Genomic DNA, 17110 nt, shown 5'->3' on the forward strand with positions numbered 1-17110 from the left:
AAGCAGCTTCCCTGCAGCTATGGGCTGTGAACACACACGCTCACAATGTTGCATATGCACACTCACATAATCTCATTTACACACATTTGCCGCTAAATCTTTAGTAATAACTATGTAATATATACTGGGTCATATATATTGGGTACCACTGTGCATATAACTTTTTTCTTTTTCATTTTTTTGGGTTTTGGTGTTACTGTAATGTTGGTGAAATTTAAGTTTTGATTCTCACCAACTCAATTTATTAGAAAACTACTTTAGTAACCCAGGCTTTCACTGAATTTCCATGTGCTTCTATCTTTGATACAGATTTAATAACAGAGAAACACACAGTCATCAGCATAGAGTGATTGTGAAGCAAGTTCAGCGATCAAAACAATACTTAAGCTATGTTATCACATTAACACATTAATGGATCCTGTGTTCTTTAAAAACGTGTTTCACAAACCTTCAAATTAAAGTGACATATCCAGTATTACAGGCAAAACAGCCTTCCTAGGCTATTTTCTACTAATGGACATTTTCCATCCAAAGTACATAAAAAGGAATATTCTGATTCTTAGAAAGGCCCAGCAGATACCTAAACCCACTCTTACACACACACCTTAAGGTAATCTTATTTCAGACCTTCTGTTGTGGCTGCCCACTGCTCAATGGTGATGGTTAAAAGCAGAGGAAACATTTTGTTGTATCACTGTGTGCTGTGCTGCAGTGTTTCACAATGACAATCACTTAATTTTCACTTCACTTCATTAGCAAGTGTGTAACCCACTAGTCTACTACAACCAGTCACACATATCAACAAGTAAAATATGCACATATCATGCATCATGTATCAAAATGCACACACAAACACACATCAATAAGATGCATAAAAAAATAATATTTATTTAAATCTCCATCAGAGCATCCAGAATGTATAGAATGCACTAAGAATGTGCTGCTCTTCATAAATATTTGCACCCCTGGGGGAGAAGGCTTTGTGTTCTTTAGCTTATACTAAATTCAGTTTTGTAATGGAAAAAGAGGAAACCTTGAATTCAAGTGGGATCTATTAAGTGGGAAAAAATCACACATTAAGAACATATTATTTTACATCTTTGTACTTTGTACAACCCCCTTTTGCCAACAAAACAGCACCTAATTTTTACCTATAATGTTTCACAAGATGGGAGAATACAGAAAGAGGGATCTTTGACCATTCCTCTTTGCACAATCTCTCTAAATCATCTAGCAAGATCTGACGAACGAGATGGCCACAGGAGGAGCTTGGTTCAGCTTTCAGGCAGAGGCCACATATTTTGGTTAAAATGTCCTGGTATTTCAAAGCATTCATGATGCCATGCACCCTAAACAAGGGTCCAGGGTCTCTGGAAGAGCAACAGGCCCACAGCATCACTGACCCTCCCCGATACCTCACAGTGGACATGAGATGCTTTTCTGCATACTCATCTTCTGTGTTACGCCAGACCCACTTAGAGTGTTTGTTGCCAAAAAGCTATATGTTGGTCTCATTTGACCAAAGCACACAGGCCCAGTTGAAGCCTAACTCTAGATGTTTGCACTCATGTGAGTGAGCCATTGCCTGACTTATGAAGGTCAACACACATCTGCCTTACTTGAATGGTGTGTTCCTTTGTCTTTCCCATGTTGAAGAGTGGATAAGAGAAATGGCCTCTGCGTCACGTCATATTTATACCCCAGGGAAACAGAAAGTGATGAAATACTAATTAAACGTGTCTAGATAATCTGTGATACACTGTCTAGATAAGCAGTGTATCACAGCTCAAACGTGCATGCAAGTACCAACACATGCAGGCCCATAACATCCACAGCTGCATGCTTCTCACCTTCATTCAGACAGGGACAGATTTTAAACATGTCCATTTCCGAAATCATAATGAACTAAATAACTTGTGGTATTTTCATAAGTTTCAGTGGTTTTACAAAGCCAGTCTAGGGCCACTGGGAGGGTAATGATTAAGAACAACATCAGGTTAAGAGCATGTTTCAACTATTCCTATGAAGAAAGGTCAGATGAATGGGTGGAAGAGGACATGGTTCCTAAGACATGATTCCTTGCGAGTTGACAGCATTCAGTGTTTCCATGCCAACCAAGGCTGTCATTGTTTGGGTCTGCTGGGCTGCAGCACTAACAGCAGTATCCCTCGAGGGAACCGCACGAGGGATCCAGTGACCATGGAGCTCCCACAGGTGCTGCACTGAGAACCGACATGCCAAATGACCACTCACTTTCCAAAGAAATCCCACATCAGCCCACCCAACTGCTTGGAGGTGGAGACTGAGAGGGGCTTGGCTGAGGAGGCTCTGTGTCTGGATGAGTGGTGGGAGATGTGTGGAGAACACGTTTGAAGGGAAAGGAGAAAGAAAGACAAACACATCAACACATGGGACTGCAGACATGGGACAGAAGACACAAACAGACACACTCTCTCGCATTCTCACCTCACCTGCATTCTCCGAGCAAGAGTCCCACTGTGGTACCCAACACCCCTGTCTCAAAAACACTCTGATACGCAGGTGGTTGGGGGTTGAGTTTTTGAGGAGAATGGTGTGTGTGTGTGTGTGTGTGTGTGTGTGTGTGTGTGTGTGTGTGTGTAAATCACAGAGTAATTGCTCTTTGGTTTGCCAGTAATGAGAGAGGAAGAATAATCTGCACTTCCTGTCTGCTGCCTTTGAGTGGGGATCCCTCCTGCTGCTGAGCTACAGGCAAACTATAAAAACGACATCACTCACTGTTACAGGAAACACACACACACACACAAATACTCCCGCTGTGTGCGGCGCACAAGCATACTTGAATAGAGCCTACACACATAAACAAATACAGATCAACAGGAAAACACACAGCTGCAGATGACATACACAAACAAACAAGCCATATACACATATACACACACACTCGCACACACACTCGCATGCAAAGCACACAAACACAGATCTGCGTTAACAGGAAACACACCTGCATCTAGTATACAGAAAAAAAAACCCTCAAACATACACACAGCGACAGCAGGAGACACACGTCACCAGCGCTTCTCACTGGTGTCACACACTCTGTGCAGAGAAGAAGCACACACGCGCAAAGTTACACACAGGATCTCCATGAGATGAAAGCAGTGTGAAATTCAAGTGTTTGATGATGGTTGGATACTAAAAGCTTAATGAATGTCTCCACGTGTTTGCTTTTATTTCTATAGTGTCTACTGTTATGATTTTAATTAGTTTGACCTCAAGACCCTGTGGAGGACGGAGCCATCAAAGCCAAACTCACAGGAGTCCAAGGGTCTGAATTTTGCGTATGAGCAGGAACCCTGCGAGTTGCGACAATTTAACAGCATTTCATCAGTGACCTAACATGGCAGCTTGTATTAGTCATTGTATAATATTGTCAGAATATACGTTTTGCAGCATGTTACTATTCAACCTATTTGCACTGGTCTAGGTATCCCTTTCGGGATAGTTTGTGACTCTCCTTTGGCCGTGTTTCACCAGCACCTATGCAATCCTGTCTCTGTGCTGTTTTTGAATTGTGCTGTATTGTTGCACGGTGGTTCTGGAGGAACATTGTACTATGCAGGTGGCTGAAATGACAATAATCTTTCTTGAACTGAACTGATGCAGGTTTTGTACTTTTGTTTTAAAAGAGTCTCTCATTTAGATACACAGATACCATTGATTTTCTGTTTCTGTTTCTCCTTCTTGTTAAATAGATGACTTTTGGTCTTGGATTTATGATTTATGATTGTTACTTTAAAAGTAATAAAAAAGACTTTGATCACTTATCACCATATGCAGCAATATCACATATATAACTGCTGCTCATATCACAAAATTGGCAAATGGATTGCATTAACTTTAATCCTGTAAACCTGTCATGCCTCAACATCCACTTGGAAACCGTGATTTCAGGCAATTTCAGTGGTTGTAAGATTTACAGTTGAAATCTGAGTGTATTGTGGAGCCTCACTGACAGTTTGTTAATGGAAGTTTAATGAAAGCACTGTGTGAAATGTTGTAGAAGGGGACATTGCAAGAGCCATTACCTCTCCAGCTCGGCAATCCTCTGGTCCCGGATGGAGCGCTCCGTCTCGGCGTCCCTCAGCAGAGCCACCAGTCGGTCCACTTCACCGCGTGCCCGACCGGACTCATCCTTTTGGTCCAGCAGCTCCTGCTCCAGCACACGCACACGCTCCACCACCTCAGACCCCCTACGCACAACTTCTTCTGCACCCAAAGCCTATACACACATGCACCAACACAGGTACACAAAGGCAAACGTGTGCACACACAAACACACAATAGGTACACGTTCACAAATACACACAAACAGGAATGGGCAGGAGGGAGACACAGAAAGGACAAATTAGGGTCAATTAATACAAATATCAATACACAAACTACATCTCAGGTACACTGACTATATATTTATTAAACATTCAGCAAATTGTCAGAAATGGTTGACAAGCACATGGTCAATACTGATGTTCTGGGTTGTGTTCATTGTCTGTACAGCTCACGGCCATCCATGAAGGCAAACACAACACACACTGGCCGCACAAAGCTCAGGGCAGAGAGCAACAGACACATGCTGACCGAGCGGAGTGAATGTGGAGAAGCGGGTTGTTCTTACAGTCACGTCAAATCAAAAGGAATCATGAGGAGAGTGAAGCAGACAGAAAAGAAAACATCGCTGGTAAACACACACACGGACAGTGAGGGCCTACCGCTGGCCTGCCTTCAATTCTGCTGGGGTTCTGCAGTGATTGAGCAATGTGAAGGAGGTCAAGAGAGATGCAAGCAGAGATCAGAAACGCAAAGGGGTTTAATTTCCCAAATGCAAAAGTCTTTCATTGCAGTGCTAATGGTTCCTGTCTGTTGAAGGGTTATATAACTGCTTACAATGTCCTCAGACCTTAGTCATTAAAAAAAACATGAAGCTGTACGAATAAAAAAGAAAATCCATCCATTTTGCTTTTTAATTATTCAAATAAATCGTCTAGAAGACTGAGCTACATAAACGGTTGTTTAAAAGCCACTTTAATGTGGCATCCTCCGGCTCGCCGGGTCCCTGAAGCTCATCTTTCATAAAACTGTCTCCTTAATTCATTATGAAATTTAATTCCACTCTGCCTGGCAGCATTTTTTTAACAAGGCCACCAAACAGATCCCCTTTCTTCTGCTCAGAGAAAACAGTGAAGGCGGCCATTGTTGCAATTTTTGGCAAAAAAATATCCCAGAGGAAGATATGGACCCTAGAATTATCCCCTGCTGTCTCACAGGTAAACATGTTTCTTCTGGCCTGTTGTGACACCATCAAACAGAAGCTTGGCCCCAAACCATTTCATATCACAGTAACCGCAGTGACCCGAGGCACAAAACACACACAGGTTTTATGACCAAAAAATTATATGATTTTAATTTTTTAAAAATGTTTGCTTATATAACGTTCACTTTAGCTGTCACACACGTATGGTGTCCAATAAATCCATTTCAAAAACACTGTCTAGACAGCATGAGACAAGCAATGTGACAAGCCTACCAGGAAGGAACACATTTTCTGAAATGCACAGTTTATATGAGCAGTTCCAAATGTGGAAAACAACTTAAGGAGAGCAATTAAAGAGCACACAATTAAATATGTCTTTTATTGTCAACACATACCTTAACATATACCACAGTTTATGTAGCTCACTATGCACGGTAGTCTCTAATGATGTTTAAAGATGATATTTAAATGAGAGTACTTTGATATTATAAGAGAAAATTATAAATGTTTTCTCCAGTAGCGCACCCTGTAGAATTTTCCACCCTCTGAAATCTGCTATGGGACATTTAGTCCATAAGAGAATGAGTTGTCATGATTTCTTACACAGAAAATAAACGAAGTCAGCATCATGCAAGTCACCTGACTTTGCAGCTTGTGGTTCGAGAGTGATGGAGTGTAGAAAGAGTACGGGTCACTAGTTGCATGGTTATAAGGGAAGTGTTGTATCCAATGAAAGACACTAAATAAAATAACATACAGATACCAGGTTCTGTCTTTGTTGCATATGAGTGGCTGGTATGAATACAGTGATGTAAGAAGTAGTAAAATCGGCTTGTTCATTCAGAAATACATCAATAACCTTTTCATTCAGCAAAGAAGTTACATTTCCTGTGAGTGCTTTCAACTTGCTACTTCCATGATCTAGCACTAATTAAGGTGAAAACACAAGCTCTGGCTGAATGTTTACTCGACTGCTATTTCAATTCAATGTCAAAGAAAATGTGTTTTCATTAGAACTCATGGAAGGACCATTGCAATAGTTCAAATTGAAAAAGTTTTCAAATCAAGGTGGTTCTGTATTCCCTGAACTCTGAACGCTATTTTCATCTGAAAGGACATGATGGTAATAATACGACCAAGAAAAATCATTTTTATTTTAGAGAAGTGATTATGGTCAAAGTAAATACAACCACTCTGGCAGCAAATTAGGCTTTGGGACTGAGAAAAACATGGTTTACTGACAGAATGGATGTTTGTGTGTCTCTACAGATGGGTGACTGAAGACATGGAGCAGAAGAATAATGAAATCAAAGTGATTTTTTTATCCAACACCCACACACTCATATACAGTTTAGAATGGCTCGTTTGATGTTGAGAAGTCTGCGATGGCCTCTTAGGAACTCGGAACCTCTTTGGCAGTTAGGACAGAGACTCAGGTCTGAGTGGCCACTTCCACAGACAGCCGCAAACGTTCCACCCAGACGCTGGTGTTTACAGTGCTACATATGTGAACATCAACATCAGAAACCGCTGAACATCTGACCCATGAGTGTCTGGCCAGACGGACAAGGCATGCTTCAGACCCCTGAGTGGTTACTGTAACCGATCCAGCCTGTGTGTTTGTCTCTGACTAAGTGTTTGGATGGCAAACATCCGCGGTCAATTAATAACACGCAATCACGGACCACTAATGCATGCTTGTTGCGCAAAAATGGGAATCTGAGGAACACCCCACATCTAATCATCACTCTCAGATGACTCAGACGCAGCCTGTGAGAACCTTTCTTGACCTTACATACCCTATTCCACAAACGAGGGTACTGAATGAACAAGCCTGAAGGACATGGAAGCTCATGAATTGAGGTGAACAGATTTGGAAGTGTGGTGGTATGGGTTAAGGGCGTATGGTAGTATTCAGATATACAGATGTATGGTAGTATCAAAGTTGTGGGTCAAAGCCAGCATTTGTTTAAGCCAAGGCAGCAGTCCTCTCCCAGTCCACTGTGATCATGTACTCACATAAACCATCACTTTCAGCCAGTGTAGGAACACTGTAGGTTGGCTGCTCCAACCTACCTTCTGCAGCCGGTCCTCCAACTTACTACATTCTTCCTTTTTCTGCTCTACGGTCACCTCCAGGCTTTTCAGTTTGGAGTCCATTTTCAGGCTGACGGAGGCCAGAGTTGAGGCCTGCTCCTTCAGCTCTATTAGAGATGACTGGAAGCAGACAAAGAGCAGATGCCTGTTGATCAGAGCCTGGCAGAGCTGACTAAGTTGGACTAAGAGGTCCTTCTCTTCTCCAGGCCAATGTGAAACAGGGGGCTGTGCATACTGCACCCATGGCGATCCATACAGACTTCATGATGGAGCTCTTCGTCTGTAGGTGCGGCTCCGTCATGGGGCCCATCTAAGCCCCATGCCCAGAGAGGTGAGAGAGACTCAGTCCTTCAGACACTGTCTGAACGTGGGGACCCAAAGCTGCCAGGCAGAGGCAACAATTTGCTCATTTCCCCTCAATTTCCTCCCACTTCAGCAGATGCAGCTGCAGGGCAGAGTCTTAACTGTGAGACCAGAATGCCAGTAATAGGTGGGCTGCCACGTGCTAACCAAGCACAGAGCTCTAGACGCTTGCCACAAACCCCAGGGATTTTAAAACCTATAGCACTAGATTCATAGTACTGTAGTAGACCAAAGTGGTACCCAGAGACGTCCGGTCCACTGTCATCGCAATGGTCACTGATTCCCTGTTCACTAAAAGCTGAGTCTACTTCAGTTCCAGTGCACCAGAAGTATACTGTACTACATTTACATTTACATTTAGAGCATTTATCAGATGCCCTTATCCAGAGCGACTTAAAATCAGTAGTTACAGGGACAGTCCCCCCCCTGGAGCAACTAAGTGTCTTGCTCAGGGACACAATGGTAGTAAGTGGGATTTGAACCCGGGTCTTCTGGTTCACAGGTGAGTGTGTTACCCACTAGGCTACTACCACCCTAGTGGTAGAGAACCCTAGTGCTCTAAAACCACAAAGCCCTTGTTCAAGAACCAGATAGAGCCATGGAAACCCATCATACTACAATTCCAGGAAGCCCAGCAAACAAGAACTCCAATGCTCTAGGATCCTCACGCTAGAAGCCCTAGAAGAACCTCAGTAGAAATTCAGTGCTTTAGAAGCCCAGTCTACAGAATAAATGTCAGAGTAGTAGAAAAGCAGTGATGAAGAATCACAGTGTACAAAATCCAGAATTATATATGAATGCTACGTGTCTTGCACTAAAAGCCTAGTGTAATAGGATTCTTGAAATCTAATGACGGGTTTTAAGAATTTGAGTGTGCTGGAAGTCTTCCGGACACATCGTATGGTGGAAAGATTAAAGGCCCGGCTTGCATTTGTAAACAAAGGGATTATGTTCTGATAATTCGGTTGCATAATGTTTGCAGGTTGTCGACATCGTAATTAAAACTACAGAGCTGAGGCCTGTTTATTTGTGCTTGATGAAGGGAAGGGAGTTCCTCTGCTCTGCAAACAAGACTCTGTGTCAACCTGCAATCAGGGTTCATTTTGCTAGAACGATGTGTGTTCTCTTTTAAGGATATAAAAGAAAACATCCTCATAAATTTTAAACCCGCTCTGAGGTGCCCCAGCATGTTCGCACAAACAACAAAGACTCTGCTTTGGCAAAGGCACAGGGCTGAAAAAAAAAACTATAAATTACCCTCTTTTCTTCTCTTCATTTTGTCTTTTTCCTCAGAACAAAGAGGAGTGTGTGTGTGTGTGTGTGTGTGTGTGTGTGTGTGTGTACGTGCACAGGTGTGGTGATGAAGAAACCAGAATTACTGTACTGTTTCTTGTGTGATAAATACAGGCTCCCGGCCTCACATCCCAGTGGCTGCTGAGCTGCTGTAAAAATCTCAATTCTTCACATTCTTTTGGAACAATAAAATTAAACCTACGTTCCCTCTGGAGAATCCTCGCAAATAAAAGCAGCTGTGGGTTTAGATTTCACAAATCAAGAGCTGTCTGCACCCAGAAAATAAAATGCTTCGAGCTATGAACGGCAATGGCAAGGAACAATGAAGATACGAAGCCCATCCAACCACACGTAGTCTTACGACTACAGGAACTTCTACATTGCAAGTGAGCATAACGGCAGACACACTGGGATGGATTGATTGTAGTTCTGTCCACTGATCAGAGTTGCTTTTGTTGGGAAAAAAAGTAAAGTCATGACGTCTCCCTCATCCCACGAACTCCGACCCTCCCACCCACCCCACTTACCTCTTTGTCTGAGAGTTGGTTTTGCAAAGAAGCAAGCCTATCTTTCAGCTCTTTATTCTCTCGTTTATACATGTCCACTTCCTCCAGCTTCTCCCTGCCTTCTCTCTCCCTCTGCTCTTTCAGTCGCTCGATGATCTTCTCCTGATGGAGAGGGACAAAGACAATTACAGCCGACCCAAAACTAAAGATAATGAGATGCCTTTCTAATGCACAGAATCACAGAGCAATTTCCTCTGAAAGTAGGCAAAAATGTATGTGTGGCCTAATGTGACTCGTCACCTGTTTGCTGGTAATCCACACAGCTCATGTAAATTCCCAATTGCTATCTTTTGGTCTGGTTTCAACTGGTACGTCCCTGGACGTACGCTCCTACGTGTTCTGTGTGGCTGGCTGTGTTTTTGTGTCCTGTCTCTTTTAGGTTGACTTCGTGGGAGGAGTTGAAGCCTACCAGCTCCACCTACCATCTGCCTATTGGTCACCTCCACCTATATAAAGAGACTTCGGATGGTGTTTGTGAGGTCCCAAGGGTCTGCTAGGCCCTTAGCATTTTGGGAGGTCCCCCAGGGTCCAAGGAGCTCTGCAAGGAGCTCTGCAAGGAGCTCTGCAAGGAGCTCTGCAAGGAGCTCTGCAAGGAGCTCTGCAAGGAGCTCTGCAAGGAGCTCTGCAAGGAGCTCTGCAAGGAGCTCTGCAAGGAGCTCTGCAAGGAGCTCTGCAAGGAGCTCTGTTGGGGATCTCATTGCTTTGTGTTGTTGCTTTGTGTGATAGACCCCTTTGTTGTTAGCCTGTTAGCTTTGTGTGTGTTTATGTGCCCTTTTCATTAACTTTTGTGCGTGTTTGAGTTATCCCCGCTGGACCATCCCTTCCTTTAGGCTGTACTGATGTTGGTTAGCTGTGCTGAGTCTGCAGAGTACTTGTTAGCTCACTGTTTGTATGCTTTGTTTGGTTGTGTGTGTAACAGTGGACCTCCTCCTCTCCACACCCTAGTCGCATTTCTTAGACCCCTCGACTTAGGAACATAACATCAACTATTGTTATTATTCTTCTATTTTTCCTATTATATATTTTTTCGACTTAATTATTGATATGTTCATATCTGTCCCACAGCCTTATGCCTGGCGACTCTAAATTGCCCATAGGTGTGATTTGAATAGTGCGTGTGTAGCTCTGACACTTTGAAGTGGTAATGGATAGTAAGTGTACGTGTAAAGTATTGTGGGTAATAATGTTGCACTGTTTTCTTTATGAACTATAAGTTGAAAGTTGAACTTTGATACAAAATCTTGAATCATGTGAGAATGATCCAAAGCTGTTACTTAGTACTTGAAAGACATGGTCAATGTCATTGTCACAAATATGCTGGTGCATGAGTTTTCATTTGGGAAAATGTTTATTTTTTTCTTGTATTCTTTATGCGTTTAACACACATCCAACATGAAGGAGCCAGTGGAATGAAGCCTTGCCTTCATTCTTTTCTCAGACAATTGTGCTTTATTGTTTCCCAGTCTTTATAAGGATTCTCTCTGTCCAGGGCACTGCTAAAAGGCAGCAAGAAGCATCAGCCTGAAGCATTTTTAAAGAGGAAAACATACCAAAGCCATAAATAAAACTATGAGCAGCAATACATGGCCGAAAGGCAGGCAAAAGTGGAGATGAGATCTGTGGCACAGAGGACTGGATTAATGTATTAATTAAGTTATCAAACCCGACGCATGAAGCATGGAGACGCGTTGGCCAAGAGTTCTCTGCCGCAGGAGGTGCAGTATGAATGAACGTTTTTCCTCTTTTTCTCATTTTTTTTTCTTCGGTAGGTGCTGGGTTTATGATGTGGCATCTTTGAGGGTCTGACAGCTTTAGAGCTTCAGGGTATTGAGCAAAATGATGAACCAGCGCTGTCAAGAGAAAAGACTGCAGGAAGATAAAGAGTCAGAACTCCTTTCATTCAAGGCTCTCTTGTAGCTGAGTGTTGCTGGGACAAAAAAAAATCCTCACATCTTCTCCTCAGCAGAGCCGAGTTTTGTGGGTAAGAGGTCTGTGACAGCGTGCACAATTAATAGCAAACACCCTGGATCTTGTAAACTCATTACACCCCCTCAGCCAACCGCAGAACCCAGAACAGATCCGTTCCGCTGCCAGCTTTGGCGAGCGAGAGAGGACGCAACTGTTGGAGGAGTGTAACTCCGTTGGTTAGGGAGGCCAGTGGTTGGGATATAGAAGCTGTGAAATGTGTGTAATGTGGTCTCTCCCGGGAGTTATTTCGATCCTGTTTATTAGAACACACACATGCACTCGGGCACAGAACTCGCTTCGCACTGCTGTGCCGTAGTGTACATAAACATCTATTAATTTTGGGCCTGTTTTGATATTTCGTTTGGAGGGAAGAGGGTTTAGACTCTTACAAGTCTGCTCCCAACTAAAAACATTTCCTTGACAACCACAGCCATGCCCAAACTCTTCCATAAAAGGTCAGGCCCCGTAAAGTGGAAATTGTGGGAAAAGGTGAGGGGAACATTTGGTTTGAATTTTCCTGCCCATACAGTACAGTGAATGAATGAAACCACAGACAGAACATCTTCCATTTCACACAGTATGCACATGATTGTACAGTTTTTAACACAGTATTGTATGGACAGATATGTGCCTTACAATATTCATATTTAATTATTATTCTAGTTAATTTTGTTTCTTTTATTAAATTCAGCTAGGCACACATAGCACTGGGACTAAATTCCAGTTTTCAGCACACACACACACACATATATATGCACACACACACACGCTGAAAGCTGGAAGTTTTATTAAAAGAACATGTTATATTTAAATGAGAAATTAGTGAATAAGTTTCATTTGTAATTGGTCAGAGAGCTATGTATGTATTCAAATAGAATAACTGTTTACAGAGTGATTAACAAAACTGTGTGAGGATTTTATTTAACTGACTCAGATACACAAATGAAATCTTTATAAATGACTCAAGATGATGTTTCAAAATCATCATTAATGCATGTGTAGCAGCCATTAGTCATTCACATTCATAATTAAAACATATTCCTGTAAACAGTGGCAGTGAACACAACTGTACAGGTTCCTCCACATCTAGCCCAGGTGGCAAGCCAGTGGCAAAGACTTTTTGCCAGTGTTTGCTCTGGGCACACAACAAGGATTTGAACTTGGAGCGGTGTGACTAAGAATTTCCACGTTCCTAAAAAGACTTCTTAACAGCATGTGGGGGGTGGTTGTGTTTTTTTTTTTTGAGAGAGAGAGAGAATATTCCACAGTGTGACCTTTGGAAGGAACAAATGTCAAAAACAAAAGTCTGATGAAACCTGAAGAGCTCGCTCCTGTGAACTCAGAGGGCTGCAGTGCTTCCAGGACGGTGAGTTTATTAAGAATAGCTGCTCAAAGAAATGATAAGGACAAAGTAAGATGTGGACATGTAGGGTTAATCACAGATCCACAGCAAATAACAATTTCTACAGGATGACATGATAACTGCTGTAAAATTCAGCAGAAGCAAATTCACAGTGGAAATTAATATTGAACATATGCTATAAAGAGGGGTGAAGGGAGAAGCCTATTTCTTTCTATCATGATGGTGTGAAGTCTTCACGAATAATGATGCCCATCCATGGCAAACTGAATTATGTCTAAAATCAGGGATCCTTAAAGCTGTTCTGATGACTTCTGGCACTCATCTCCTTACCAAAGAAATTCTTTTAGGGGTTCTTTTCATCATTCAGCAGTGGTGACCCCCCTACACGAGCTTCATTGCATTTGCACCACAAAATGAAGGCATATCATTGGAAAGAATGAGTTTCAGACGCTAGAGAATCTGTTACAGGCATCCCTAAAGCTGTTCTGTGGCTTCTGGTTCTCGTCACCTTCTTTTCATTTCTAAACCAACTGGAGATTATATAATAATGCTGCGAATCAGATTGTGAGAGTAGAGATGACTACAGTGTCAGAGTCTTAAAAGTCCCATATAATGAAAATTCATACATGTCTTTTATATCGGTCACCTAATTCTTTATCTGAAGTATCTTTCTGAACTCCAGCCGTTGTGCAGAATTACCGCCACATTTAGCCAGTCCCACAACGAGATTTCCCCAGGACATGCTGTTAAGGTGTGTGAGGCTTTAAATGCTAATGAGGAGGGGGGAGGTTGGATGAGCAGGAGAGCGGCCTTTAATTTACTTTACTTTACTTTACTTGGCAGACACTTTAATCCAAAGCAACTTACAAGGAGAAGACACCGGCAATTCCCATTCGGTTTCCATAAATTGTGAGTTACAAAACTAAGAGCCCTGATAACGCCTAACTTGTCAAGAATATAACATGCTAGGGAGTTGTTGTAAGTGTGTGTGTGTGTTAGAATACTTTTAAAACAAGTACGTTTTCAAATGTTTCTTAAAGGTGGTGGTAGTCTCGGCTAGTCGAATGGAGCAGGGCAAGTCGTTCCACCAGCCAGGGACAACAAATAGAACAGATTCGACTGGGATCGGAGAACCCATGAAGAGGGAATATTTAGTCTCATTTTGTTTGCAGAGGGCATGCGGGAGTGTAGCTAGCTAATAGTGTGTTGATATAAGAGGCCTATAGAAATGACATCATCACTTTCTGTTTGGAAGTTGAGTCCTCATTTTTCCAGAAAAACATCAAATTAACCCACTGGTTCTTCAGAGTCTGACCTGACAGTCGGTGTAGTTAATTTTTTAGGGGAAATTCTCTTGGCAAAGCATGAGAAACGGGAGGTAACCTTTCCCCTTATGATGACATAAGGGGAGGCATTCCAGATCTGTTCTCTGACGCTTTCTGAACGGCGAAGCAGAATGGCCAAAGCACGCTTTGTTGCAAGCCACTGCAGGACCATAGACAAGCTCGGGGAACTCGTATTAATGTTAAATAATCTCACAAAGTAAATTGTTCATAATAGGGAACCATTAATAACTAACTCTTCTCTGGCTGAGAAAGCGATGCCCACAAAGGCAGCATGGAGATGAATTCATTGTGTCTGAAATGCTTCTGAACGATCCTGGCTCCACAACAATGAGGAGATTCCACAGGGGACACAGCCTTTCCAAACTTTCAATATTATTATTGGGTCCCTCAACTCCAAGCTATGCAAGTGTGGTTTTAAAGGAACATGTCTGGCTCTTGGTGGTGCACTGAAGGAATGCTAGCTTGACCACATCATTTAAAAGACATCCCATTTAGAACTCGCATTTGTGTTCATTCATATGGGGTCCATCATATCTAATACATTGCAGATTTTTGTCTTGACCAATTCAGATGCTCTTGCAAACTGCACACTACATTTGGAAATGCTTCCTCTGGGAAATATCATAGCTTACACTTACAGATCAGTGCTTACAGATCAGATCTTTCTAAAAGTGGTACTTACAGCAGACCCAGCTTTGTTAAACCCCCTTTTAACCCTTGGTGGTAAGGCCCACATTAATGCCATGTAAAAGACTGTTAGGGTGAATACAATGAAGAAGGGTGTGAGTCCTGGCTTGGACCTTGTGTGTGCAGAGTTTGCATAGGCCACTGGTGGCCTAGCAGGTAAGGAAGTAGGTTCAAATACCAAACCGCCAAGGTGCAAGAGGGCCAACTGAGCAAGGTCCCCACTTTCATGTATAGGGTTAAATGCAGAGGACACAATTTGTTGTGTGCTCCATGTTCTGTGTATCACAATGACAAAATCAATCACATTAATGTTCTCCCCGTGTTGGCACGGGTTTCCTCTGTGTTCTCTGCTTTCCCACAGTGCTTGCACACTAGGTAAATTAGCAACTGTAGGTATGAGTGTGTGTATACGCACCTAGAAATGGGCTCCGACAGCCGCAGGAGCACGTGGTTATGAAAAGTCAGTAAGTAATCTGAAGAGATCTGATCACTTTGGGCTTTACATGTTTAAATAAAAATGTCTGTTATGAAACACAGTGTTATCTTCCCCTTGTCACTCTCTCTATCTACCTTCTCTGAGAGGGCCTCCTCCAATGTGGCGAGGGCAGTGTCAGTGTTACTGGAGTCGGTCTGCAGCGACTTCACGCGCTCCCTCAGACTACCCAACTGGCGTTCCTTATCCTTCAGCTGCTCCTGCAGGTTCTCAATCTGAAAGAACCAAAGAAAGAAATGACGAAACAGAGTTAGTTCATAAATCTTCATGCATTCAAAGACACAAATGACTGGCTGGAGGCCCCCAGCTCTAAATGGGTTCCTGCTGAAAAAGGATCTGCGTCTCATATCACATCAACATGCAGACATCTGAGACATTTCACTAGAAAATTATTTGCCACCAGCGCAGCATGAGAAAGCCTCCGTACAGCCATTACAGTCATCAGCTCCAATCCCAGCAGGCCATAGAGACTCTTATCAAAAGTGCCACATAAAGTGGGATGAAATGATTCATAATTGGACAAAATGGAGTGAAAGTGCTGAGAGACGAATCTGCCAGCATTCCAGTCATGGGTGCATTCAGAGATAATGCAGAAATTGAGCAAAGTCGGCATCATGGCTGTAGGCCTGTGGCCTCCGGCGGGGCTTGGGAGAGGCAGAGATTGATTGAGGGAGGGGGCAGTGAGAAAATGATAAGTGAATGAGCGCAATTGAAATGCTCAGTGATTGGGGCACCCTTGGGACATCATGGGAACCTCATATGCAGAAACATGGTTGTAGACCTTACACATTAAACCGATAGAGGCCCAATTTAAAAAGTAGTTCAGCCACATTCAGAACCATCAAAAATTAGATTTAAAAAATATTTTTAGAGTAAAAATTTTGAGTATAGATTTCCTAAACTTTAAAATGCAGCTCCTACTGAGCTAAACATATTAAATAATCAGATTATGACACACACATGTATGGATGCCATCACTCTCCAAAATGAAATATCAATGCAATGTGGATTTGATTAGTAGCCAATTTTAACCTACAATTATACTGTGAATGCTCTGAAAAGGCACATCCAGGATTTTGGAAAATCTCAATTTTGAACCTTGCTGAATGCTGGTACAAAATCCTCCTTGACTGAGATGATCGTTTTCATGGTCGTATGACTAATGATTTCAATATTTTAAGGAACATGCATTTTAATATGAATTCCATGTTCATTTCACGAACATGAGTTCAACATCTAATCAAACATCTGTTCCAAATCTGCCTGTGTTCACAGAGGGCTACAGGTCTACATCTGTCTGAATGACATCTGATGTGTCTTGCAGCGGTGGAATATCTCAGTGCTGCATTTGTGTGTGTCTGTATTTGTTCAGGATTGTGATTTTGTGCATGTTCATGTGTGTGCATGTGTTAGGGCACCTTGGAGGGCTTTATTTCAGGCCAGATTTAGCATTGTGCGCTGCGCTTCAGATAAATGATTACATTCCTCTCTCTGCTCCGTTTTCTTTGGCCTGGGCAGAAAACAAAAACCCCCCTCAGATGAAAAGTTTACCCTCGCCCTACAGACTCAGAGCACTCGCTCAGAAAAACACTCCACGGTAGAGACCTCTGACCCCACTCTGAGAGGAACAGCCTCAGGCTTTTG

General features: G+C 42.6%; 1 protein-coding gene across 10 annotated transcripts in view; it reads right to left on the reverse strand.

Moving 5' to 3' along the window:
• LOC114798682 (ERC protein 2) overlaps positions 1-17110 on the reverse strand; it is a 159880-nt gene that overhangs the window by 72117 nt on the left and 70653 nt on the right. For 8 of the 10 annotated variants that reach the window (XR_003751089.1, XM_028994581.1, XM_028994575.1 and 5 more), the window contains 4 exons: positions 15544-15681; positions 9571-9711; positions 7367-7507; positions 4068-4261 (listed from right to left, as the gene is read on the reverse strand). Coding sequence is in view for 9 of the 10 variants with exons in the window: in XM_028994581.1 (XP_028850414.1) it covers positions 4068-4261; positions 7367-7507; positions 9571-9711; positions 15544-15681 (614 nt within the window). In the remaining variant the exon portion in view is untranslated. Of the gene's footprint in view, positions 1-4067; positions 4262-4748; positions 4779-7366; positions 7508-9570; positions 9712-15543; positions 15682-17110 lie in introns of all 10 variants that reach the window. The other 2 variants (XM_028994576.1, XM_028994577.1) reach the window with 2 other exon arrangements.

This window comes from Denticeps clupeoides, chromosome 10 (assembly GCF_900700375.1).
Source record: "Denticeps clupeoides chromosome 10, fDenClu1.1, whole genome shotgun sequence".
Taxonomy (NCBI): domain Eukaryota; kingdom Metazoa; phylum Chordata; class Actinopteri; order Clupeiformes; family Denticipitidae; genus Denticeps; species Denticeps clupeoides.